Genomic DNA, 27071 nt, shown 5'->3' on the forward strand with positions numbered 1-27071 from the left:
ATGGGTCAGTCGCTCTGTGTCTCGACGTGCTCAGCGACGCCTGTATTCAAAGTGAAAGGAAACTCTCAGGCACGGCCAGGTGCGACGTTGAGAGTTGACGGAACAAGTACTTTGGCACACGGAGGTGACCGGTCGGACAGGAATCCAATGAAAAATAAGCAGTTGCCAAGGCTTAAATCGTATCGCCGTAACACCATCGAAACGGAGCATGTGTTTAAGAATTGTGGCGAGGTAGACGGCCAGGAAAAGTTATTTAACGGCCGAAGCGATTTAGAAACGGATCTAACCGTCGTGTGTAGGAGCGTATTCGATGATGAACATGTGTCCGTGTCGTCTGTGAGAAATCTTGAGAGAGTTTTGAGAGAGGAAACAAGTTGGTCTATCGATGCAGATTTTAGCACACCGAGGTTTGGTGGGCTCGATCGAGCTGAACTTTCGGATTGTACGTGCAGAGAAGGAGAAACGGGAAAGGACCATGACTGGAATACCTCATCGATGACTATGGAAAAATATTCTGAAGGACAGATCAGCGAAGCGGAGGATGTGTGCTTCGAGGGCAAAGCACAAAGGCTGCTGTCCCCTATCGATTCTCTGCCCATTTTAGAGGAGCGCATGAATCGAACAGAATCAAGCCCGAAGTTAAAGAGATGTGCAAACGGTTGTACGGTAAATAGTCTCTCTGTTCCTTCGGGTAGGACGAAACCTCCCCCCTTTAGAGGCAAACCCACTCGGCCGGGTGATGGGTTTACTACAGATACCCGGGACACCACGGACCAAGAAAATCTGTCCAACTCTACGGAGGAATACAGCGGCATTCAGGTTTTAATGGACAATCCTAATTTTCACGGAACTATTCCGAGATTAATCGTTACTCGCGAGCCAAGCCCTAGCCGGCTTCCAGACGCGGAGAGCTCGCTGACTGCCGACTTTTCGCTGGGCTTTAGGCGGTTATCATTAGACCAGCAACCGGACGAGGAGTTTGCTTGCTCCGACAGTGGATGTGGGGGCTCCCCGGTGCAGTACTTTTCCCCCCGGAAACTGTCTAGCTCATCCTCGGCTGGACTGTCGTCGGCTTCGTCGTTCGAGGAGTCTGAAGATGACTATGCTGGCAGCGACGCAGAGCCCACGAGCCTGTCCCCGAGCTCGTACGGCAGGTTTGGCAACTCGGACGAGGTCGCCGGGGTGAGTGAACTATTCCTCCTCCACGTTGTTGGTCAGGGACATGCACCGAAGATCTCTCGCGTTTTAGTGAGCCAAATCAGCACAGATTAAACGCTATAGTCCTGTATATCTAAAGAAAGTTTCTGTGTGTGTGTGTATCACTGCTCCTATCATTAGCAGACAGAGGTCTTGTCACACCCTCCACAGGCCATGCAACACATGTCAATCTTGTGGAGAGTCCACAAGATAGTTAATGATTAAATAGTTAATGATTAGTTGCTGCTGTCTCCCTGAGTGCAGGGAGGGGGGTGGATTCACTGCACAACCCTGATTATCATAACAGGATGCAACACTTGTCCTAGAGCTGATTGTTCTGTGGTCAGACAGGAGAGATTACTTGGTTTCATTGGCCTTGTGTTCGTATAGCACATTGTCATCAGGCAGATATTAGAAGAATGTAATTGCTTTCTCAGCTGGAAGGACAGAGCTACTTATAAAGTGGATAAACCTAAAATAACCAGGACTGTGCTGTTCAAGGTCTTGGGCTTCATTAGCAAAATCTTTATCACAACCTTGTGTTAAAGCACACCACAATTTGCTGCATGATCACAGTGTCTCTGGATGTTCTTGAAAGGCCATACTGAATGTTAGTCAGCACATATCTGATGTGTCTCACTTGGAGGCTGCACATCAGAATTAGAGGCCTGGGAATTGCGAGTTCTGCGCCGAGTGGCCGAAATGGGTGGGTGGGGATGCCGCTCGTCTCTTGGGAATCCCTCCCTTTTCCAAGTGAGATTTTGGGAGGTGCGATACAGAGAACTCTAGGAATTACGAACTGTGTTTATGACCATGCAGCTCAGCCCTGGGGTGGGGGGGGGGGGTTGACTATAGTGCGATGATTAACGTCTCATCTGTTTTGAGCATGGATAACGTGACAGGATGGAGGTGGGTGCGGCGATTACGTTGTGCCATGTGTTATGGCAGCTTGTATGCAGATTGAGAACTCACCTGGGATTGTGGTAGTCTCGTGCTTCAATTTACATACAAGATATGTACAAGATGTGGTTCGCTTGTCCTGGAGAAACTTCTCTGATTAACATGATATGTGACTATTCACGATTAAGAAGGGGTCCATTTTCAATAGTCATTTATTGTAGTTGTATTGTAACATGTCATTAGGTCCTATAGGGCCTCATAGCTCATTTTATTACTTGTGCTAAAATGTAATTGGCACATAAGCATGACTAAAATAGTCATTTCCTCTTTACCTGTTTTCATTCCCCAGTTCTTATAGTTGTCGTATGTTTTTGTATCCAGTAAGAACTTTTAGGTAACATTATGTGGTTTATGGTCTGGTTATTCCCAATTATGCATTTGTTGTGTGTTTTTGCCCCATTTGTGGTACAGCGCAGGAAGTAACATGTGACTTCAGTCTTCTTCAGAAAAGACACGCACATGCTCCATCTAACTTCCTAAGGTAGAACTATCAAGATGTAGGTAATTCAAGGTGCGTGTGTGTAATGTATGTCTCATCAGTGAATCAGTATGGAGACATGAACCTCAGGAAGTGAGTGTGTACCTTAACAATAACAATCACTCCTATTTTATGTCTGAGTAAGCTTCCTTTGGTTTGGAAATAGCTGCTCGGCTGTTTGTAACCACTGTCAGCTGGTTCGGTGGCCGACCGCTATTCTTGCACACGCTGGGATGTTGCGTATTCCAGCCAGCCTGTTGTTTTGACATCAGTGACTGACGTCGCCACGCTTCCTCACACGTATACGTTTGTACGCACATGGTCTGATGGCCGTCTCAGTCGAGGCCATGTCATGGAAAATTGAACTGTAGGAGGTTCCTTTGTCACTAAGCAACAATGAAGCCATATATGGTGAGACTTGTTTTTTTTCAGTCCCTCTATCTCCATTTTCGCTTTTGAACTTGTGGTCATGACTTAGAAATGCCATTCGCCTTGATTATGGCAATGGTGTTTGTTTGTTTGTTTGTTTGTTTGTTTTTGTTTTTTTGCTGTGTGTGAATTCTTGTTCCACATTTTCAGCATTATGGTTAGAAAAGAACGAGGGGAAAATTTGCTCTTCCCTTCACACTCACGTGCATACATGCTTACGCACACACACGCACACGCACACGCACACGCACACATCTGTGGGTGCAAGAAAAAATGAGGGTGGCACTGTGGTTTCAGATATAAACAAGCTCATAAAGACTGAATTCAACGAAGCCGCCTGTTATGTTCTCTTATTACACACTACTCAGTGGATTCTAAATTTGATGTGATCCCTAAGGACAAGCTAGTGGAATCATCCAATTTCTCTCTCTCTCTCTCTCTCTCTCTCTCTGTTTGTGTGTCAGAAGAAATGTAGTTGTTGGACTGCTTTTTTTTTTTTTTTTTTTTTTTTTTTATACACTGTGTACTGAAATTGTACCTGCATATCAGGAATTTTTCTTTCCAGAAAAGAAGGCGGTCTGAGGGGGTGGGGCAGGGGGTGGTGTGGAAAAAAAAGCGAGAGAACAGGCAGAGATTTGGAGGTGGGCGGGGACAGCTCCAACCTCATCTTGGCTAAGGAAACACCCGCAGATAAATGCACACCAACAAAAAAATAACTCATTTAAGTAAAATTACATTTTGCATATTTGCCTTCATATTTCATTTTGTGTGTTTTAGAGCAGTTCATAGGTAGGAACAGGAAGAAAGTGTGATTTTGAAATCAGGATGAGCATACATGTTTACATGTTTTATGTGAAACTAGACAAAAAGCTGATTGGAAGATTAGGGTCATGGGCAGGACCAAAAAGCAGTACGGTCAGGAGGGACAGGATATCGGCTAGCTAAAGAGAGGGACAGAAACAGACACATGAGAGTTGGAGGAGAGCTACTTGCTGTCTGTCTGTCTGTGTCTGTCAGCTGATTTTCTCTGCTGTCGCAATATTGCTCCATCTATGAGGTGACCCCTACTCACACTCCCAGACTCTCACATATTCCTTAAGGCAAAAGCTACGTTTGCTTAAACATTTGGTCAGGGCAGGCATTCATACCCAACTAGAGCTTACTGAGCCAGGGTCCATGTGTTTACATCCTTGGTGTGTGTGTGCACGCACATGCACTCATTCAGGGTTTAAATGTTTAGACAGTGCCCCGTATGTTTTCTGGGGTGGTTACATCATTACAGCAGCAACCCTTGACCTCTGGAATGGAATCTTATCCGTGGCGGCTGATGGGGCTGGGTCATTGTCAAGGTCACGACAGCAAAATACTTTCCACTGAAACTGAATGGAATTTAACGTGTGTGTGTGTGTGTGTGTGTGTGTGTGTGTGTGTGTGTGTGTGTACGAGGGTCAGAGCATTGCTTACAAAAAACAATGACGACCTTGACATCAGCATAGTGACAGGTTTTGCTGAGTATGGTCTTTTTTTCCCTGCGGGTCAGGTGTGTCACATGACCCCTGGCTTCTTTTACCCTGGGGGCCAATATAGGAGAAGACAAACAAGCACATTAGGAGCTGTGTGGGAAAATGCTCCGTCATTGAATGGAGCAGGGTAGGGGAGGTGGAATATGAATGCAGCATTAGGTAAAAGGGATTGATGAGGTCAAGCCCACTGTGTAGAGCTGAGAGTATTAACTCAGAAGGAGTGATGGGATTAGGCTCCATTAGCTCAGGACAGGCATGTTTGATGAAGCAGACGGCAGAAGAAGCTGACAATGTTGCTCGCGGCAGGCATCAATGAAGTGGAGCGACAGGGTAAGAGGCCTTAAATGAACTGCAATGCTGGCTGCTGCATTCATGCTAAATCACAAAGGCCCGGGAACTGTGCAGTCGTTCGGTAGGATTCTCATTTATAACCTGTGGCTTTGAATCATGTCGTTGCACTGACCGGTGAGTGAGTGAAATGACCGATCTGCTCCCATCATTAACAATCAGTAGTTGTTATTAATCGTAAGCAAGCAACTATAATAATCAATTTGTGAGAGTGATTTTTGATGATACTAGGTCTTCACAATTATACCAACAGCATCACTTGGCAAGCTGTCATGTCCACAGGATGTCACCCTGACATACCAAAAAGCCAAAAAAAAAACACTTGAGTTACAGCCAGTTGTCATTACACCCGACAAAGGGTCATAACTCTTCCTAATGTCACCCAGAATCTGTCACTTCACATATTTATGTCAGCTTGGCTTCAAAGTTGACAACAGATGCTTTTATGTCAGCTGGAATAAACATTTTATAAACACAAAGTCTGTTGTCGTGAAGGGTTTATGTAGGTGTCATGTAGCCTTCTAAACACTGTAAAGTGTTCTTCATAAAGCTATATGAGTGTGAAGACTGCCACAATCTATGGATTGAACGATGGAGGAAAATCAGATGCATGGGGAAAGTTCAGAGGTGTGTGTGTGTGTGTGTGTGTGTGGAGCATTGCGTGTACGTGGGTGTGTTTTGAGGTTTTAAAGAGTGTGTGTGTGGCTGGCTGGCTACTTAACTTGCTGCACTCAGAAGTGTGTTGGGTTTTTTTTTGTTTTTTTTAGAGCTTGTAGGTTTCTGTTTGCTAGTTTTCACAGGTGGACATGCCTTTATATTATAGATTTTTTTTAAAGAAAAGGCTGGTTTAGATGAGGGTTGGGTATCAGATTAGGGTTATTTTATTACAGTATAACTGGAACCAGTGTAAGACTTCACAAAGATAGGGTTACTTAATTGCGTGTGTGTACAAGGGGTGGGGGGGGGGGACTTTTTTTTTTGTTTTGTGGTCCTTTCCTGTAATCCAGGTGATCCGGTCAGGCAAATGGAGTAGAACTGAGTTTGATTAGTGTTGGTGTGGCGAGTCCTGCACCCTTAACCCTGCACAAGGACAGAGCATTAATTTAGTACTCCCTCTCTTACCCACACACACGTGTACACAGACAAGCATGAGCAACGGTTGTCATTTCCCACACACAATCCCTGCTCTAATTAATCATTTGCCTGTAATCAATACCGCAGTGACGTAAATGCGTCATTCCTTTTCTCTGTGACCTCGCGTGGCAGATAAATTTTTTTTTTTTTTTTTTTTTTTTTTTTTTTTTGGTAAAGTCGTCCCCTCCAAACAGAAGCGTGGGCTCTCGCAGTTCCCTGGGAAATGAGCCCTCCAGCCCTGTGTCCAGAAAGGCCAGGCAGCCAGACAGCATTTGATCAGACAGGCAGTGGCGACGTGCCCCACAGGACCTGCTGCCACTGTTCCCATGACGAGTACCTGGGGCTCTTCCACACAGAGTTGGTGTAGTCTAAAAGACTCTGAGGAAAATGAAGCGGGTGGGGTGAGCGCAGTAGGTGAGCCTACCTGTGCCAGGACGAATGGATGTGCTATGTTCCCGAATCGTAGTGGCTGCATACGGTGCATAAGGCCCTGTGCAGGGCAGAACCCCTGCCACTCACGTGTGTGTGTGTGTGTGTGTGTGTGTGTGTGTGTGTGTGTGTGTGTGTGTGTGTGTGTGTGTGTGTGTCTCTCTGTCTCTCTGTTTTTAGACAAAGGATTGGAGGAAGCAGAAAAGTGTGGTACACTGCTCGCTGCTTGTAGACTCCTTCAAGAAGTACTACCCATGGGTCCAGCTGGCAGGCCACGCAGGTGTGTGTGTGTCTCTCTCTCACACAAAGACTTCACAAAGGTCTCATTAATCAGAGTTGAGCCTAACATTATAGGAAATATGCACTAAAATATGCTAAGATACTGCAGGAACAGAATTTGGAAAGATTGAGTACTAATGGCTTGGTGAACCACTAGCTGCCCTCGAACAAGCTTGGATAGCTTCTCTCATTGTCACAGTGCAACATTTTAATATTTAACACGTAAAAGGTTATATAAGTCGATTTTAAACAAGTATGTGTGTGTTTGTGTGCATGTGCAGGTAATTTTCAATGGGATGAGTACGGCAGACTCCTGAAGAAGTATTGCGAGTGTGAGCAGCTGTGTCTGACTCGGCTGATGGACGACTCACTGCAGCCATTCGTGCCAAGTTACCACGGCGTGGCGCGCAGGGACGGACAAGACTACAACGTGATGGAAGACCTGCTGGCGTCCTTCGACTCCCCTTCCATCATGGATTGCAAGATGGGCAGCAGGTGAGGGGAAGACGCAGGACAGCAGATCTGAGGGAGACCGTGTGCTGCGGGACCCTGGAAATGGCTTCCACTGACCCTTCTGCTGTTGTCAGCATTGCACAATGAATCACTAACTAATCGGTCTGTCTGATCAGAAACACACGCACGAGATTATGGTGATTATGTTGTGAGAATACTCTCCTAATAATCGTCTCAATTCTTAAGTCGTCTTTTTCACGTTCTCATTCTTTGCTCTTTCTTTTTTCCTTTCTCTCTCTCTCTCTCTCTCCCCGCGTGTCCAGGACGTACCTTGAGGAGGAGCTGGTGAAGGCGCAACAGCGGCCCAAGCTACGGAGGGATATGTACGAGAAGATGGTGGCGGTGGACCCGGACGCTCCCAGCCCAGAGGAGAGGCGGCAGCAGGCCATCTTGAAGCCCCGCTACATGCAGTGGCGAGAGACGCTCAGCTCCACAGCCACGCTGGGCTTCCGCATCGAGGGCATCAAGGTGGGTATGGCTCCCAGCTCTTAAAGCCAGCGCTGTGTTGAATGGCAGGACCAGGAGGACTGTTTACTTGCAGGGGAGCATACTGACTGGGTGATGCAACCCAACCCTGTTGGCAAGTTTAGTTCCTGATTACGAGATAGTGACAGAGTTCTTTTTCTCAGAATATCTGTTTTAACTGTCCGGATGTAATGTGTAAGCTGCTTACATCGTTTAAAAAAAAAAAAAAAAAACCCACTTCAGTCATGCAGGCTCATGACTCCGAGAACTTGGGTTGGAATTTGACGTCTCTTCCTACCTGTATTGGTGATGTGCTGCTATGTTTGGATTATTGGCCAGGTTACTGTAAATTTGCCTTGAGAATCTGTCTTTTATTTTTAATTTTTTTTTTACCTGATAACTTGGTTAATTAATAGATAAAACATTGTTCCTTTTAAATTTTGCATGCTGATGATGGTCAGACTGTTGTGTAGCTATTGCTATGGTAATATTTCTTGATATTATTTTTGATTGTAAACTGTTAAACACAGAATATTTTAGTTGATTTGTAATCCAGACATTGTTGGCATGTTCACCCTGATCTGACTGATCTGAGTTGTAATTCAACCATTACAGCCGTCGGTGTGTTTCTGAGTCCCTGAGTATATATAGATAAAGATAAATGCGTCTTGGCGTGAAAACAAATTCCAGATGATGATGATGGCAAATGTTCAAGATAAATATATGAATAGCCACTACCACAGTTGACTGTCTGTTCCGTCTGTGCTCTATGACCTAATTTTCCATTGCAGGACTAAATGCAAATGTATTAGGCATTTGTCTGGCCTCACGCTCTCACTCTCTCATGCGCTCGCTCTCTCTGTCTGTGTGTGTGTGTCTGTGTGTGTGTGTGTGTGTGTGTGTGTGTGTGTGTGTGTGTGTGCAGAAAGCAGATGGCACATGCAATACTAACTTTAAAAGGACTAAGCACAGAGAACAGGTTATGAAAGCCCTGGAGGACTTTGTGAATGGGAACTCTGAGATCCTGGTAAGTCTGCTCTGCTCCAGCTGAACGCAGAGCTAATGAATTCTGTCTTTGTAACACAGTTGATTCCTTTCTGCAGTAAATGATTACATCAAGTAAGTTGGCCTTCCAAACACAGATAGGCCTAGTAGTAGGTTTATATCAGGCACTTAATGGTGATTCCCTATTAAAAACTCAAGCATGGTTAAGACTTGTCCCAGTTTAAATAGAGTAGTATGTCTTGTTTAGCTATTCTTTACTTTTCTCTGTTTGTAGAGGAGATACCGCAAGAGATTAGAGGAACTGCGTGGGGTGCTGGAGATGTCCGAGTTCTTCCGGACGCACGAGGTGAGTCGTAGTCTCCCCTCACTCGTGGCCAGAGGGCCATCTCCATTAGACTGGTTTCGATAGGTGCGCCTGTTTACATTCCAGTTGTGGAGACCACTATCGCCCCCTGTCTGCAGGTGGTGGGCAGTTCACTCCTGTTTGTGCATGACTCCTCGGGCCAAGCCCAAGTGTGGATGATCGACTTTGGGAAGACAGTACCTTTGCCCCCACGCCAGACCCTGGACCACCGCACGCCCTGGGTCGAGGGCAACCGTGAAGATGGCTACCTCTGGGGCCTGGACAACCTGATCGAGATCCTGGGAGCTATGCTTGCCTCTCCCCAGCCTTGAGAGAGTGAGAGAGGGGCACACACAAGGTGGCATACTAACAGCTCCATACTGTAGGAGGAAGGGAGAGGTGAAGAACAGGAGCTAATGATGGACCAGAGTGGATATACTTCACCAGCCTCACCAGACTGCTGATCAGCCATGTACATGCATGCACGCACACTCACACACCCACCGCTCAGTAAAGCAGGACACATGTAAAGACCATGCACTGTAACTGGACCAAAATAAGGAAGAATCAGAAAATCGGAGGGTCATATATATATATATACACACACACAATTTATTTTCTATTTCAAGCTCAGGAAATATGCAAACACTAGCACACTGGAATGTTCTTAATATTTTTATAGTATTGTAAATAGACTAATTTAATTTTAGCCTTAAGGGCCGCCACCTTTCTTTTAAATGTCTCTGCGTCATATATTTATATATATATTTATATATATATATATATATATATATATATATATATATATATATATAAATTAAATATATATGACACAGAGAGTATCCTCAATGCTCTCAAAGTAGTATATATTTTTGTGTTTGGAAAATGTAACGCTCACCAAGTAACATGTACTCTGCACTTGGTTTGAGGGTCTTGAAGCTTTCACAAGTGTTGAACTTCACCTTTCCCTGGGAGATGATATAGATTGGTGGTTTGGGGTTTTCTTTAAAGACCAACACACTGTAAGCCAGAGCATTCGTTAGGACATTGGGTCTGCTGAGCTCATTGTAATTCTTCACATTTTGGAAAGCTTGTTGACACTGTCACAGGGCACATATAGTTTATCTTAATTGTTTGAGTGGACTTCCTGTCATCACTGGGAGACTGGGAGTTTCATTGGTGGAGATCAGAGTTTTGGAAAGCCACTGCATTGTGAAGCCTACTGGTGACTAGCTTACTAAGGTGGGGGGGAACTTTACTTATTAGCATTGTCATCTAGAGTTGTTAGATTCTCTAAATGGCTTTAAGTTGAACAGAATCATCATCCAGGCCTACGAACGTCTTAGAGCTAGGGAACAATGACTTGTGTCCTAATTAACCAGTATGGGAGTACACCTTGAAGTGATTGAGCCAAGAACACCAATACACTAACCACTCTATATTAAGGTGTGTGTGTATATAAGGGCAGTGTTGCATATTGCGCAAAAGTATTGCTAGTAGAGTTGTTTCCGCATAATTAATATTGTCTGATTTCATTGTTTCAGGAGGTGTCCCGTGAACTTTTTTAGGCTCTGTGGGTGTGGTTTGTATTTTTGCTCATTTTGTTTCTTTTGTTTTTCTAACGAGGTTGTTTGGTTGTTATGTTGTGGAAATTTCTATGTAATTTCTATGTACTTATCTTTTGAACTTCTCTTAGAAAACAGGTTTCATGAGAATTCTGAGATATTTCTAGGGAAATATGCAGTCTACAATTTAATTGAAAAATTCTTTACACCTGTTTCAATAGAATTGCCTAGAAAGAATGCTGCCATACATTCAGTTTTGGTTAATCCTCTGGCTAGTCCTGTGACAGTTTACCTTACGTAAGTTTGGGTGTCTGCATCCAAGAACAAAATTCAGTGAGGGGTACGTGTTGACGAACCAGTTCCTGGTCATGCCTCGTCATGGGTGCTTCTGCAGTACCTTTATACATGCATCGCACTGTGCTACACTAAGCTAAAGCAGGACTTTACCACTGTTGTTCCATGCATGTGAAGGGAAGCCACCAAAGGCTTTTGTAATGTGTCTATTCCTGCACAATCCAAGTCTTGGAGGTCTTATTCTTGACCAGACAAGCCCTGATAAATGGGTTCTCTGAGACCCTCTGGTAGGCGCTGTTTTGGAATCCAGCGGTTTAATTCCTGCCATTCCCCACTGTCAGATGACTTCTTTCAGGTCTTTTCTTTTTCCCCTGTGAATGTAGTTTGAAGATGGTGGCAGAGTTTAGCACCACTCTTTTCTAAAGTCGAGAAACGGATCCTCTAACAGGAGTCAGGATTTGGTGGTTTAACAGGACTACCATGCATGATGTCTTGGTTTGTCAGTCAGCAATCCAACACAGCATTACAGCTGCAACTGTGACTACCTTTCAGACACTTCCACTCAGCACAAGGCAACATGTCCCTGCAGTCATGCCAAAATGTTAAGTGAACTTACTAGGCTGAATACATTTCAGTTCTTTTATTTTATGCAGAAATAACAGGTTGGTTTAGGAAAATTTTATAGCCCAGAAATGGACTTAAGTGCTTGGCTGTTCTCCCACTTTCTTTATCTTTGAATGCTAATGCAATAAACTGGAACTGTGAGCATTAAAAGAACTTTCTTCTCATTATTACATTCAGCGAGAGCATTTCAAATATGTAATGTGATTTGGGTGTGTGTGTTATACAAACTGTTTTTATTAGTAGTTGTCTCAAATTCAGATACAGATTACATGCCTCATCACCCATATGTAAACTTAGTTTTCCATTATGAACCTATTGCATCATGTTTCTGCTTTCATAAGTTCCTTAAACAGAAGAAACACTTGCTCAACATACAATGACCATAGGTTAACCCTTAGTACACTTTACCTAAGACTCAACTAGTAACAGTCTGTGAAAATGAAGTAGGTGCATATGACCAATTGTATTCCTTTATAATAACTGAATCATGTTTATAGCAAATATCACTTTAAACTGGTGTATTTCTGAAGAGACAAAAGTGGTGTTTTCTACAAATGCTTTTCAGCCTGGATGTTATTCCCTCCTGAGAACCAGCCATCGCAGGTGTGGCAGTAGTGCTTACAGGTCCATTAGTCACAGTGTATGAGTCATAGCAGACCTGCTACACTGATGCTGGTTCAGAAATGAACTTGAGAATCGTTTATATACTCAGGACTTCCCAAACTGTACAGCCAAAACACCCCCTTTTGTTTCATGTCCTTTACAAACAACTTCCCAGAATATACCTAATTATAACGCATGTTCTCAAAGGTGCCAAGTTATCATAGCACATCAATATAAATATATATCAACAGTATCTGGCACCTTTGGAAAAACATGATGTGACTGAAGGTAACAAAATCCTTTGGGTTTATTTCTGAGTCACAGTAGCAAGAATATGTTGCTCAGCTTCCTCAAGACCTGGAATGTCCAGGCATCCAAATTTCACAAGAAAGGGAATTTCATAAATTTCCATAAAAACCTGAGTGCTTCCTCTGGGGTAGCACATGCACCCTAGTGGACAAAGTGTGAAATGCAGGCTGAAGTGACAGATTTTACACCGCTTTTCAATTCAAAACATACTTATTACACTTTTCACACACATAACCTCAAAACTTCCAAAATATAAAATCCTGTCAATAGAGGTACTCAATTAGCCACTCCTATGGTCAGTTTGGCTGTGGGCATGTGTAGAGCAACACCACTTGGCCTGCCAGTCCCTCCTCCACTCCACCAGGGGGCAGCACATAGTATGTTCCATCGCTAGCCCTCTGGGGATCCATTTCCTTGAGCTGAGCATTACTCTGTGTCACTGTGTCGAACTCCCACAGCTGGTAGCGTAGGCTCTTGCCCTGTTTGGTTAAGACGTAGACCTCGCTGACTGCACTCATGGGCCACTCAGCAGGGACTCCACCTTGGCAAATGTGGAGCCAGGGCAGAGTGGTGTCTCTGGGCATCTGCTTGCTGGTTACACTCCCCTGGACCAGGCCAAGCAGAACACCTGAAATACACCAGAAAGCCGATAGACAAACGCATGCAGTTGGTTCTACTTGCCAGACCATTATAGGAATTCCAGTAATAAAACTGCATATTCAGCATAGGTTGTTTTTTGTGTTTGTTTATTTTTGCTGTGAAGGTTTTGTGTACCACCATATCTCACCTGATGCTACAGCCCAGTGGGCTTTGTGTCCTTGGCGTAGGCAGGGTTCATGGTTAAAATCCTCATCATATCTGTGCCAAAGCGGTCAAGGTGTACATGGGAGCATGCAGCGCTGCTGGAATAATGCAGCACCACCTAGTGGAGCAACCATGAAATTAGAGAAAATGTGATCTACCTCTCGTAAGCCTTTTTTTTCCCAGTTCCGCTGCACATGTTAACTGGATTGAAGCCTAGGATTTTAATGTGTCCAGGAGATGCATGCAAATGTTAAGAGAGTTGTATGTGTAAGAGTATAAGAGTGGGATAGGTCCTGCGTGTGCATTTACGTGTTAAAAGGATAAGGATACGGTATTAAGATCGGCTGGCCACCAGTGAGATGCTTCTGGATAGTCACAGCATTGTCACCTGCCATGCCACCCGACAGCCTCTGAACTCTGCAGCCGCACACCTCCTCCGCAAGAAGAGCCATGTCACTGGCTAACACAGGCCAAAGAGAACAATCTAAACAGTCCACTTAGACACATTTTGCATTACAAAGGAAAAGTTCAGATGTTCCACCTTCACACTGAAACTCAATTTCATTGCACTGCAAACTGAATTAGCCAGTTTCTTCCTGCATTTTCTTCTCTAAAAGACTGGTTATTTTGGTGCATTTTTGTTGCTGTTCAGACTTACGTGTACATTCATATACTCTGTGAAAGCATTCCAAAACTTGCCAAGCACCCCAATGTGATACATGTGGCCTCTGCACCAAGCAAACAGGTACCTGAAAACATTTCTCCCTGGGCAGTATAACCTTTGTCCAGTGCAGTCTGGGTGATCTTCTCTAAGGACATGGCCTGTGCAGGCTTCAGTAAAGATGCAGCCATCCATAAGGCCACTAAGCCACATCTTCAGTCAAACAAATAACATAAATTAAAATTGGTCCCAATTCAAATCATAAATATGAAAGCAAATAAAAATTCTACACGGATAGTTAGACAAGAGAATGAACAGAGTTCTGTAGGGAAATGGGGACTTCAGCACAGCCTGCTTTTGTTTGCCCATTGCTCCAATACACCTGATTGAACTTAATACTCAACATATTATTCTCACCATGCTGAATCTGGTGTTTTGGAAGACTGGAAAACACTGAGCTGTGCACTGCTGCAGTCAAACAAAACATAGGGGACTCACTTAGGGCCATCCTGAATCAGTGAAGGCACGTAGGTGTTAATGAGCACCCACTGGAGGTCCTTCCTGAAACTGCAAAAATAAAATAAAATGTTTTTAACAATCAGTGTTCATAAAATAGGCTAATAATATAAACAAAACCACACAAAAATCTATTTGCTCTATTGTATGTGCAGTGAAACTGTCTCTTACATTCTACTCTTTATATGTATAAGTTCTATGAAGGTTTTCCTACCTACTCTCTCTCTGCCCAAGTAGTAACCGGGCCTCCTCAAAGTCCCCCTCCATGGGGGATTTTCCCGCTGCTATGGCCTGATAGAGCTTCTGTTTGTTTGGCACCAGTGAAGCTGGGGCCATGAGAGGTGGTGGTGGAGGAGGAGGAAAAAGATTGGGATCTGTTGACATGGTCGGTCACTGTCCACCTTATCGCACTGCTGGGTGAGGAGAGGTCGGGATAACAAACAGGTGTTCCTTTGGCATTAGTAGAAGTGAAATACAGTGCATGTGACAATACATTATTAAAGCAAAGGCCGACAGTGATGACTGTAATATAGGCCACAGCCCGTTTAACGTTTTATTACTGCAGACTGACATTTGCTCATCAGAGCGATTATAACGTTCTTTCCCGAAAGCATAGCAATAAATATACCGACCTCAGTCAAACTTCTGTGGTGTTTGGTGTAACTCCATTACATTACATCCCACAGAAATAAACCCTCATAGGTTGCGAGACAGTTTTAAGCGTGCATAATGGAGAAACCAATTCCGAATAAGGAAACAAGCGGGTAGTCGTATCATTGGCATTAAAAAAAAAAGGTCACATCTAATCTGACTTATTTTGGGACTAAACCTATTTTGTCCCAAACTACTCGTAGTGTTGTGCCACGTTTCTCTGCAGAATCGATACAAAGTTGCGTTAGTGCAATAATGTATTACCCGAACATTATAGACTGGTACAATGTAGCAAACCAATCAGATCAAAGCTTTATCTAGTAACCAATAAAAATGACGTGCCTTACAACCCACCAATCGGCGCGTCGCTTTTTTAGAGAATGGTCCAATTGAATTATTCTTTTGCGAAAGAAGCGGAAGTAGTGATCTGTGAAAGGTGGGACTTCCTGGGGCGCCTGTTTCTTTTTTCGCTAGTATCTGCTGGACGTGGTGAACACAACGGAGGTATTTGATATTTAACTGTAATTTGCGCCATTGTGTTGCTTTCCATTTAACATGTGCGTATGTCGGACGTGGCTGTATTTGTATCCAAGTAAAATACACAGGAAGGTGTCTTCAAACGGTGCTTTCACAAGCAGGCCGACGTGCCACCGTCTGTCCGTATTAGCGAGCGAGCTAACGTGTTTATGTGGCTGGCGCTAGCTGAATGCACGTTACTTATGTTGAGGTAGTGGGCAGCCAGCTCGCAAGATGGCTAAATAACCAGCCGTCTAAAAATTTTCAGAGGCTTGGTTTTGTAGTCGATAGCTACTGAACTGCGACCATATTTGGTCTTCAGTGTAAAAATCGCTTGGCTATCTAGCTAAGCACATTTTTTTTCTCAGTTAGCCAGCTAGCGTTAGCTAGCTAATATCTAGTGGTTCGTAAGTTACCTCATAGATGGAACTCGAAATATATATCTTTTTCCTTTGCTAGAGACATGGCTGGCCAGGAGCTGCGGTTGAATCACACCATTTACATCAACAACCTGAATGAGAAAATTAAAAAAGATGGTAAGAAGATTTACTAAACAAAACTTCCTTTTATTTTTGCTTTATGATGAGCACTGCTAAACGTTTACTGCGCCTCCAACCCCCCTCCCCCCGTAAAACGTTTTCATTCTCTTTTGTCTCTATCACAGAATTGAAGAAATCACTATATGCCATTTTCTCTCAGTTTGGGCAAATCTTGGACATCCTTGTGTCCCGCACCCTCAAGATGAGGGGTCAGGCTTTTGTGATTTTCAAAGAGATCAACAGTGCCTCCAATGCTCTCAGATCTATGCAGGGCTTTCCATTTTATGACAAACCCATGGTATGCCCCTGTCTTGCTTTCCATTGTGTCCTGCTTAGTGAGTTGAGTGCAGTTGCACCCACTGAACCCCGAGTTAAGAGTTTGCTCTGTTTCTTACACTCGGCAGCGCATTCAGTATGCCAAGCAAGACTCGGACATTATTGCGAAGATGAAGGGCACGTACGTGGAGCGGGATCGTAAGAAGGAAAAGAAGAAAACTAAGGGTGTCGACGCAGCAGGCTCAAAGAAGGGGCTGCCAGCTGCGGCCCCTGGCATGGCAGGAGTACCTGCAGCTATGCCGGTGAGTTTGTAATGCCAACCCAGACTTTTAGGGTTTACTCTCTTAATCCAGTGGAAGCTTCTTGCCTACAGTGTCACAATGTAAGGCATAGTCTTGTGCAGGGGGTGGGCAGGAGAAGAGGTTCTTCACACGGGTTTATGTAGTCTGATTCACAGTGGATCTTGGCTGTAACTGTGATGTAAAATGATCACAAATCGTACAGCAAAAGTAGTAAAGGTCTGTGTACCTCAGAGCTGAACATTGTTGTGCCTTTTGTTTTTAAGGGAATGCCTCCTATGAGTCAGGCTCCTCGAATGATGCCAATGCCAGGCCAGCCTCCTTATATGCCCCCTCCTGGTATGATGCCCCCACCTGGCATGGGTCCTGGTCAGATGCCCCCAGGTGCCATGCCTCCAGGCCAGATGATGCCGGGGCAAATGCCAGGCCAGATGCCTCAGCAGGTATGAATAAGCAGGCATGTCAGATACCTACCCAGTGCTCAGACACAGTACAGTTTAGATTGTTGAAGGTTTTGTTGGTTTTTTTCTTTAGGTCTCAGAGAACCCACCCAACCATATCCTGTTCCTCACCAACCTCCCAGAGGAGACCAATGAGCTCATGCTGTCTATGCTTTTTAACCAGTAAGCAATTCCTTTTCCTTCTGGATTTTATTTCTCTTTCATCTCAACATTACTGTTTCATATAACAGCAATAGTATGTATGCACAGAAGTCCTCAAACTTGCTCCTAGATCACCCTGTTTTGTTTGTGTGTGTGTGTGTGTGTGGAAATAAGTCGATATGCTAATTCTAACCCTAACTCCCCCTCTCTCCCTCCTTAAGGTTTCCAGGGTTCAAAGAGGTGCGTCTGGTTCCTGGCCGTCATGATATCGCCTTTGTGGAGTTTGATAATGAGGTGCAGGCAGGTGCGGCCAGGGAAGCCCTCCAAGGCTTTAAGATCACTCAGACCAATGCCATGAAGATCTCCTTTGCTAAGAAATAAATGGGCATACTGCCATGCTCACAGAACTCCACACACAAATGCATACAGCATGAGCAATGTGCTGCCCTTGACAGCCCTTCAAACACTTTTGCCAGTGTGAAGAAGGCAATGCCCCATCCACTGTCTTGATTAATTCAGGATCAAAGGGTAAACCTGGCTGTTTATGATGGACATGTCTGTGTTGAATTCCTGTGAACATTTTCTGATATGGGATGAAAGGTAAGGACCATCATACCAGAGGCACATTCTTTCTGGTTTTGGTTGTTTGTTTTTTTCCCCCAATCGCTCTTTTAGAGGATGATCTTTGGAGGTTGTAAGTAATTTCTTTTTGTACTTCTTGCTCTTCACAAGCATTGCACCCAGGGTCTGGAACCCCAGACATTGTACCTGGAGCTTTACTGTTTCAATTAAAGATGATGTTTTAAACAGTGCGTCAGCAAATTCTTGTATCACTCCATGAAGCAAAAAAGTTAATGAAAATGAAAACTAGTCAGTGGAAGTAGAGGGGTGTGTGAGGCTACTGCGTTTAAGTAAGAAAATGTGGCACTTACTTGCTGTACAGATATGCTGGTGCCTTTGCCATTATTCCAACCCTGAAGGACTAAGAACTTAACTAGCAGTTGATTCTTATAATAATGGTGAGTACTTTGCTTATCTGCCATAAAAGCAACTGAACACGTTTGAAATGGCTGATACTTGCTCCTGAATAAATAAATCTAGATTTTAGTTTTTCTTTAGGACATAATCCCGTTTCAACCAACATGAAATTGTTTGGCTAAATTCACAACAGTACAGTTTGTAAAGATGGGACGGATGAAAATGGGTGTTTTGAAGAGTGTGTTGTTTGCTCTTCTAGACACTTGAGGCTTCTTATTTGTGGTTTAAAAGATGAAGAATTTCGTGAGAAGAAAAATGTCCTTACATAGCCTTTTTAAATACAAAAATCATGGCCTGTCACCCTAGTAGCACCATCTTGACCTAACCACGTTTTAATTTGGTATCAAACTTTGTCATTTTTACTTGGTTTTCAGGTCAATTCACGAAACACATTGATTTTGATCCGACATAGTGTATGATTTATTATTTTAGACTGTTCTGATACTCCCGAAACTCCAGAAGTGCTGGCTCAGTAAACTCGGTCCTGTTCATGTCTGTCCTTGTTTTGTGGCCATAACATCGAGTGCTTGTCCTTGTTGCTTTTGGGTGTCCTTGTCCGTCAAAATCGTTTGAAGTTGTGGCCAGCAGACTTAGCGCGAGTCCCTCGTTTCCCCGTCTGCTGCCTGCAGTTAGGCCGCCGTCGGTGTGTCAAGGGCCTTGAAATGGGGCCATGTCGGCCTTGGGTGGTCTCGTTTACCGATGCTTCGTGCGAACGCCGTGGCTGTACCTAGAATGGAGAGATAACATGCAGATGTTCCTCCCCGGGCGACGGCGTTTTGCGGTTCTGTGTGTTCGCGTTCATTTTTGCATTTACTCTTCTTTCCAATTGAGTTGCCTAGCCATGGCTACCACAAGTTAAAATCCCACAGGTCAGCAAACGTGCATGCGGTTGCTAGGGGTTGGTTTTGAATGCTCACTGGATTAGGCTGATTCCACTCGAAGCAGATGGAGATAGTAAATGAGGGTTTGTGGTTAATTTGTATGTCATGGGTGTTTAGCAGAATTAGTTTTTCAGTTTCGCTTATTCACTCAACACACAGTAATGAGTGATTATATAGACAGAAATTAATATCTGCACCAAGGAATCCGTCACCGGCCATCTGAGTTTGTGAACACATAAAGAATGCTTAAAACGACGGATTAAATGTGAAAAGAACAATGTTGAAAAATGTGCAAATTGCGTCAGCAAAATGTTCTGTTTTAAGTAATGTCTTGCTCGTGTGGTTTCTTAACACCTTCCAAGATCCTGTTACATGGACGTTGAACAGCTAAAAGCACTAGTGGCAGTCCTTATTATTTATGACGGTCCTAATTATTTTTGTCCACGCGTCGCTTCGTTTTACTGTTATTTTGCGTTTCGTCGCATTACGTTAGTCTCAGAACGACCTTGGTCTTTCTCGTAACATCAGCCTTAGACGTTTTTGTGCGTTCTCGTACAATCTTCCCCACACTCCTGCTTTGCCTTGAGAAATTTATTCCTGGCAACGAGACTGAAGACCACGGTTTCCCACCAACACTATACTCTTTTATTTGCAGTCAAAACCTATCTAATGGCGCTTGGTGCGTGGCATCGGCCTGCTAATACAGTCATGTTAGCAAAGGGATCCCTGGTAGAGATAGTACGGGTGCAGTCCGCTCCGTACCAAATTTAATTTTGTCTTAAAACTACTACCGTGGCTAGAAGGTTGCGAAGCCGTTTCCGTTGCTGACTACTCGTAACCATTCAGCGGGAGCCTGTCAAGTAAAAAAAAAAATTACCAGAACTTTCAGACTGTTGTTACAACTGTGCCCATCAGATGGCGTCAGGCAATCACATGTATAATCAGCAAACCCTTTCAGTGGAAAATGACAGCCCTGTTTATGCTGCGTGTGTACCTAATAAATCAGAGAATCGTCCCTCAGTCTTGAATTCGGAATAAGGAGCAATTGAAATTCAGTTCATGCCCCGGGTCAGAGCCTCTCTATGCTAATGACTGATTCGCGCTGAAGAGCCCTCTGTTCTGTCCCTGGGTCACTGCTTTGGGAAACAACTGGTTGCCAGGGATGTAAGCGTCAGCAACAAGTTCATCTCCTGAGAGAGGAAGGGGAGGGAGGCCGAAGCGGCTTGGTTTCAATAAAACTGGCTCATTTTATTTCAAGTATAAAACAGTTGCGTTGTTCAGTGGCCTCTGTGCCTAAACATATCCTAAGCGCAGACAGAAACTGCTTAACGGAAAATGTTCCGCAACCACTGCCCAAAACGTGGGCGCGCGTTTTGTAATTTTCTTTCTTTCTGTTTAATAGCTTGCACATCTGTGGGATCAGATGCCCGTTACGCGCACCCAACATCAAATCACGCGCACTACTGCAAGCACAAGTAGCCCATATAAATACGCCGGCGCTCAGCTGTTAGTTGGGTTATGCATGATTAACCACCCATATCCACTGGAAAACGGGGGGTCACCACAATCACAGCATGGGGGCCGAACTCCTGAATAAGCCCGCTTTGGGTTACTGCTTTGTCTTCACCCAATGACCTAATGATTAAGTCAGTGAAAGCATTCTGCCCATTTTTTATGCCGCGCGGCAAGAACATGCTGTTTTTGCATAAAAGTGCAGACCTATTGAATCTAACGAGCCGCTGCCCGTGTCTTTTGTCCGACTTCCAACGGAGACTTAATTGGTGGCGCGGCACTTTGATCTCGCTCGGAGATTACGTGAAGCTTGAGGGGATCGGACCATTATTGCTGCACTGCAAAGGGTGTACACACCCGTGAAAAGGGTACCACTCCACTGAATATTGAACATGACGTGTAACACACAATCGATTTGAAGTGCTGTCCACTTTTATCCAGTGGTCGCAGTGAAATAGTCTACCTTGGCTTATTATCTAGGTGAAATTTCATCTATAAGCGGCCAGCCCTATTATAGAAACTTAGGCGCATAAACTAGATGACGGGTAGGACTGTCCTCGCTCTGCGGACACTCCCTCCCGATTCAAATACGCAACGCTTCGCTTCACCAGGCATTCCCACAGCATTGTCCCTTTCTCGCCCTTTTTCATACACCCGCGCACACACTCACACGCACTCATGCCTCAGTCTCCACACACACTGTCACGCACTTCATAAGCGGTCTGCCGAGCTGTTTGCATGCTTCCATTCCGGTCACAAGTTAACCGCACGGGGAGGCTTACGAACGAGTGAAAACAGCGGCGACCCGGGGTTAAGCGAGGGTGAAGAAGTCAGCGGCTCAGAGAGAGTGGGAGAGTGAAGAGGATGAGAGTTCGAGTCAGTGAACCAGTAAGTCGGGCATCCAAAGCACCTTAAGGGCGGCAGGTGGCAGAGGAGGTAGTGGGAACGGTTCCCCCCTCCCCCCGAGAACCCACCCAGGACTCCACACAAAGTGTGAGAGCGACCGGGGCGAGAAGTAGGCAGGTCGACCACTCCGAAGGTCTCATCATTTATCTGCGGACGCTACCAGTGTATCTTATTTTATTGCCACGCTGTCTCCAACACGATGGCAAGATTTTTTAAGTGAAGAAAACGTAACCAATCTGGATAACGGGGTCGAGGTTCTGTACGCGCAGTCCAAGTCCGCAAATGCATGCGGCGAAGATGGTCAGTTACGGAGGGAGTACGGAAAGCGCTGACGTGAAGAGCGCGAGAAGTGCACGGGCTGCAGTCAGGGGTCTGAAACGGGGTCACCACTGGACCGTGCTCTTTCTTTTCTCAGTTGCTTTGCAGTCGCAGGTAAGCCGAAGATTTATGTACGATTTTAGCCGCCGTTTAACCATGTCGTGATTTTACTTACCTGTCTGCCTCTATCAAAAATGTGCACGATAATACCGTGTAGATTTTCCGCAAGCCAGAATCTAACGCCACCTGTTGTTCCTTCTTTTTGTTGCGCGGTTCACTTGTTGCTTCTATGGGCGTGTTGTCTGTTTTCCTCTCAGATCTATTTTATTTCGCCCGCATTACAGAAAAAGAACGTACCAGAGCGCATAGGAAACCACGGAATCAAACTTATTTCTGTGAAATATCCAAGGGGATGTGTACACTGTAACATCGTCAATTCAGGTTTATTTGTCATTTGCATAAACATACAGGACATTCTTGCATTGAAATGCTTGCAGTGGGGCACGGTTAAATCCTTTGTACGGACATTGTGACAGGATTCTGTATAAAATGTATTCGGACTAACAACGTCCGTTTGTTTTTACGCAAATAATAAAACTCTTGTTTTATAAGCAGGGGCGGTACAATGCATTTCTGTTTAGACAGGGCGTCTCTCTGCAATTTCATTACGTTTACAGATATAAGCTTGCTGGAGACTTGAGAGGTGACCTAGGCTCACCTCCGGTCACACGTCACTGCGCAAAATCCCTGCGAGGCCTTGACCGCATCACCAGTCAAATATAACTTTGCGCCTTGCAGCGTTCAAAGTCGCTAAGGAATAAATGGTTCGTAATCCATCGCCAAGGTAACCGAAACAAATGCATGAACCTCCACAGAGACTAGCTGCGTTGTGAGTATTAAGTGGACATAGACGCTCCACTGAAGTGTTTACAGACCTATTAGGAAGAAACTTCTTCTACATGCTGCCCCGATCCCTTTCCCCTCTGCCCCCTGTCCAGGTGATCAGGGCTGGGCTTTGTAGCCCACATTAGAAATGACCCCCGGCCTACTGTGTGGAGGCCAGATTCCGACTGGGACGAGCCTTTGAGCTGAGAGGCCAAGTGTGTGTTTTTGTGTACTGGCGGTTTCTGCCGTGGGCGGACATGCCTGGCCCAGTACTGAGGGCGTGAGAACGGTGCAGTCGGCCTTGTGTTGTTCCACAGTGTGTTGCTTCATGCTTCGGGCTGTCATTCTCTGCAAAGGTCACAGAATTATGATGCCACTGGATCAGCATGCACGGTAGCTTCTGGGCCTGTAAAAAGTATGCCAGGTGTCTAATGTGTCAATGTAATGACATTCATTAATGTGTGAAAGGTATAACACAAAACATGATCTTTGCTCAGAATCTATATCCTGAAGGTAAGGGAGAGATATGAGCAGTGTTCCAATATTAAGCAATGTCTGCAAAGGGTGTATTCAAAAATCTATCTATCTGTCCATCTGTCTGTCTGTCTGTCTGTCTGTCATGCTTTCTCTGCTACATAAAGTAAGAGCTATGTGTGATGTTTTTTAAGCAATGCAATTTTGAATTGCAGTTTTTGATTGGTTAGGCTCAAAATTTGTAGTACATGGGCCATAAATATGATGGGCAGCTATTGGCAGTCACATAAATAACAGGTCATTCTGAGTGGATTGTTGAAAAGTCTATTAAAAGTTGGACAAAAGCTATTTTATCTGAACATTTTTAAAATTTGTCTTGATGTTGGGCAGATCTGAGCAGAAATGGTCAAAACTCCTGTAATTTAGGTCATTTCAAACAAAGACAGCAGTGCTAATGATAGTTACTGTGTGGTGTACTGCCTGGTACTTAAAGCATAATATTGGTCAGTGATATTATACGAATGGTCATCCTTTGTCCACTGTCTCACGCCAGTCAGTGGTGCTGCTCTACATTAGGGCTGCTGGCTTTAAAGCCCTGTGCTGCTGTTCAGTGAGAGAGAGAGGGAGAGAGGGAGAGGAAGAAGGAGGGAGGGAGAGAATGAGAGAGGGAAAGGAAAAGAGAGAGAGAGAGAGAGAGAGAGAGAGAGAGAGAGAGAAGGAAGGAGATGGCGAGACAGGAAGAGAAAGGGAGAGCGAGAGAAAGGGAGAGGAAGAAAGAGGGATACAGTGAGAGAGAGAGAGTGAGAGAAACGGGAGATGGAGGGGGGGGTGGAGATGTGGGTGGGGGGCTGCTGAAACGCAGGTATGTGGGGAATGACCCTGGCGCAGGATGGCAGGAGAGGAAGAAAGAGACGTGGAGCGTGAGGGCCGGCTCGCTATCTCTGCCCGGCTGTTTGATGTGTGCGACGTGCGGCCGCAGGAACGGGGCGGTGTGGCACCCTGCTAGAGTCGGGAGACAGTACAGGCTTTCACTAGCTCGGCTGGGATGGAAGCATCCCAGAGAGATGCCAGACACCACCGAGCCTTGCTGTCTACCTCCAGATTCCTTAAGACAGCACAGTTGTGTGCATGTGTGTGTGTGTGTGTGTTGCTGCCTGAGGTTTTCTCTTTGGTCTCTATCTTAAAGCTTATCAGACATCAGCTCTTCCTAATGTGTAGCAGTGCCTCCTATGTGCAGATCACACCACTGGTTCTCATTGTTAGATACTACTCACTGTTTCTTGTGTGTAAGAGTGAATGAACAGGTGATATTTTTCCAGGTTTGAGTTTCTCTGAGACTTTACAGTCTTTTTTCGCACTTAGCGTATATATTTTCTGGTATAATACATTGCGTGTATTGTTTTATGTCACTACCGGGCTTGGTCTGTGTGTGACGTGAAGAAATCTTTCTACTGCCTTGCATCCATCAGTCTCTGCGCGGACCAGTTCTGACCCACAGCGTCTCTGTGGAGCTTATTAGTTCAAATGTGTGTGTGTGTGTCTCCTCACTTTTCCATCTCAGTAAATGAGAGATGGGAAAACGAACAGCAGAGGTGAAGAGAGAACCCATATGGCACAAAGAACAGAGAGAGAGAGAGAGCTTCAGCTGGTTCTCACAAAAGGAAGAAAGGAGTAATGAAGAGCGAGGGAGGGAAAGAAGAGTAATGAAGAGTGAGGGAGGGAAAGAAGAGTAATGAAGAGCGAGGGAGGGAAAGAAGAGTAATGAAGAGTGAGGGAGGGAAAGAAGAGTAATGAAGAGCGATGGAGGGAAAGAAGAGTAATGAAGAGTGAGGGAGGGAAAGAAGAGTAATGAAGAGCAATGGAGGGAAAGAAGAGTAATGAAGAGTGAGGGAGGGAAAGAAGAGTAATAAAGAGCGAGGGAGGGAAAGGAGTAATGAAGAGTGAGGGAGGGAAAGAAGAGTAATGAAGAGCGATGGAGGGAAAGAAGAGTAATGAAGAGTGAGGGAGAGAAAGAAGAGTAATAAAAAATGAGGGAGAGAAAGAAGAGTAATGAAGAGTGAGGGAGGGAAAGAAGAGTAATAAAGAGCGAGGGAGGGAAAGAAGAGTAATGAAGAGTGAGGGAGGGAAAGAAGAGTAATGAAGAGCGAGGGAGGGAACCCTATGCTCCGAGTGTCTGCTGTCCCTCGGGAGGAGAGGAGAGAAAAGACAGGAGTGGCATTGATGGAGAGAAATAAAGGACGAAAGAGAGCACGGCGTAGAGGGGCAGGACGTAGCCGTCGCATGGGAAAAGAGAATGGGGAGAGGCGGAAAAAAGAGCGTGAGAGAGACGGAGACAGAGCGAGCGCTTATGGAGGAGAGGGTAAATGACCTGGGGGGCGGAAGATCGAGAAGGATAAGGTGAGATGATCGCACAGATAGAGACAAGCCTCCCAGCAGTGGGGAGAGCAACCGTCCCTTTGGAGTGATTCGATCCCCCCACACCCTCTCTTACTCCCACCGGCACTGCCGCGTCCTATCCTGGGTCCCAAGACGACTCCTTGTCTGGCAGTAGAACAAGGGCACAGTTTTTAGGAAGTGTGGTCAGTGTGTGCTGACTCTCTTGATCAAATGCATAAACATCAGTTCATCAAGGACACACACATACACAGAGCACTAGTGTGTTTTTGAACTTATTTGCAGTTTTGACCTTAGGTTTTGCTGAGTCATCCAAATTAGTAATGTGTGTGTGTGTGAGAGGACACTGCATGTGTAACATGTGATTATATGAGTTTACCGCATGTGTAAGATGTGTAAGATATCTCTTAAATATTTATAAATAAATTTTTGTGGCGATAATGTATTTTAGTTTTCCTAGTTTTCACAATGTGATATGTGATGTCAATCAGTACCTAGCTCTGTACATAAATATAATTTTTTTAAAAATTATATAGTGATATGTTATATAGTGATATTTTTCTGGTGTTTATTTACCTGTGTGTAGAAAGATGACCAACAAGCCTACTACAGTGTAAATAATCACTACTGATGCAAGAAAATAAAGAATGACATTCTTTTCTTAGAAGTGCTGCATTCCTCTGTAACGATTTTTCATGTAGATTTCCAGACTATAACTACTGCACGTTGTTGTGTCATTATTGTGTTGTCTATTACCGAACCTGTTATAGCAGGAAGCTTAACGTTCGATCTCTCCTCTGCCTCATTCAGGTTGTGCGTGCCGTGGGGTCGTTTGAACTGCAGATCCACCAGTGGCAAAACTCGCTGGGCATTCTTCAGAGCGGCCAGTGCTGTGACCCCCAGGCCAGTAGGGGGCAGGACTGTCTGCTCGATGATCAGTGTGAAACCTTCTTCAGGGCCTGTCTGAAGGAGTACCAGGCCCGGGTGGCACCCACTGGCACCTGTACATTTGGCATAGGCAGCACACCAGTCCTGGGCGGGAACTCGCACACCGTGCGTCACCGTGCACACGAGGGGGGTGAGGGGGGACGGATCATCATCCCATTCGATTATGCTTGGCCGGTGAGTATCTCTACAGATCAGACACCATGCTGATCAGATAAAGCAGCCATAGCAAGGCACTTATGGCTGAGGAATTTATTTTTGGCTGATCTTTTTTTGGGGGGGGGGGGGGGGGGGGTTTAAACACGATTGCATTTTTTAAAAATATGAATTGTAGGCTCCATTGCATTTTAAAATGT

The 27071-nt window shown here is 44.8% G+C and overlaps 4 protein-coding genes across 6 annotated transcripts in view; 3 read left to right on the plus strand and 1 right to left on the minus strand.

The window, feature by feature from the left end:
• itpkcb (inositol-trisphosphate 3-kinase Cb) lies at positions 1 to 10833 on the plus strand. Its single transcript, XM_035525428.1, has 7 exons — positions 1 to 1182; positions 6679 to 6778; positions 7059 to 7272; positions 7554 to 7758; positions 8681 to 8782; positions 9035 to 9106; positions 9223 to 10833. Exons 1-7 carry the CDS (start codon positions 1 to 3, stop codon positions 9433 to 9435), a joined length of 2088 nt encoding a protein of 695 aa, XP_035381321.1. The 3' UTR covers positions 9436 to 10833.
• Positions 10834 to 11587: 754 nt separating this feature from the next.
• c4h19orf54 (chromosome 4 C19orf54 homolog) lies at positions 11588 to 15390 on the minus strand. 3 transcript variants are annotated; one of them, XM_027010084.2, is made up of 7 exons: positions 15112 to 15390; positions 14694 to 14889; positions 14462 to 14530; positions 14052 to 14176; positions 13633 to 13762; positions 13286 to 13356; positions 11588 to 13126 (listed from the first exon to the last, which is right to left on the minus strand). In XM_027010084.2, exons 2-7 carry the CDS (start codon positions 14861 to 14863, stop codon positions 12795 to 12797), a joined length of 897 nt encoding a protein of 298 aa, XP_026865885.2. In that variant the 5' UTR covers positions 14864 to 14889; positions 15112 to 15390; the 3' UTR covers positions 11588 to 12794. The 3 variants fall into 3 exon arrangements, with proteins under 3 accessions (XP_026865885.2, XP_026865883.2, XP_026865884.2); XM_027010082.2 differs by having other exon boundaries at positions 13627 to 13762; XM_027010083.2 differs by having other exon boundaries at positions 13627 to 13762; positions 14694 to 14892.
• A 160-nt stretch (positions 15391 to 15550) lies between these two features.
• Positions 15551 to 18174, plus strand: snrpa (small nuclear ribonucleoprotein polypeptide A). The gene is made up of 7 exons (XM_027010068.2): positions 15551 to 15634; positions 16106 to 16182; positions 16311 to 16483; positions 16590 to 16763; positions 17027 to 17203; positions 17295 to 17383; positions 17584 to 18174. Exons 2-7 carry the CDS (start codon positions 16110 to 16112, stop codon positions 17741 to 17743), a joined length of 846 nt encoding a protein of 281 aa, XP_026865869.1. The 5' UTR covers positions 15551 to 15634; positions 16106 to 16109; the 3' UTR covers positions 17744 to 18174.
• A 3236-nt stretch (positions 18175 to 21410) lies between these two features.
• The window catches only part of LOC113577449 (protein jagged-2), a 32544-nt gene continuing 26883 nt past the window's right edge, over positions 21411 to 27071 (plus strand). Inside the window, exons 1-2 of the mRNA XM_027010095.2 lie at positions 21411 to 22131; positions 26581 to 26892. Coding sequence (XP_026865896.2) covers positions 21982 to 22131; positions 26581 to 26892 — 462 coding nt within the window. The 5' untranslated portion in view covers positions 21411 to 21981. The remainder of the gene's footprint in view (positions 22132 to 26580; positions 26893 to 27071) is intronic.

Source organism: Electrophorus electricus, chromosome 4, assembly GCF_013358815.1.
Source record: "Electrophorus electricus isolate fEleEle1 chromosome 4, fEleEle1.pri, whole genome shotgun sequence".
In the NCBI taxonomy this organism is placed as follows: Eukaryota; Metazoa; Chordata; class Actinopteri; order Gymnotiformes; family Gymnotidae; genus Electrophorus; species Electrophorus electricus.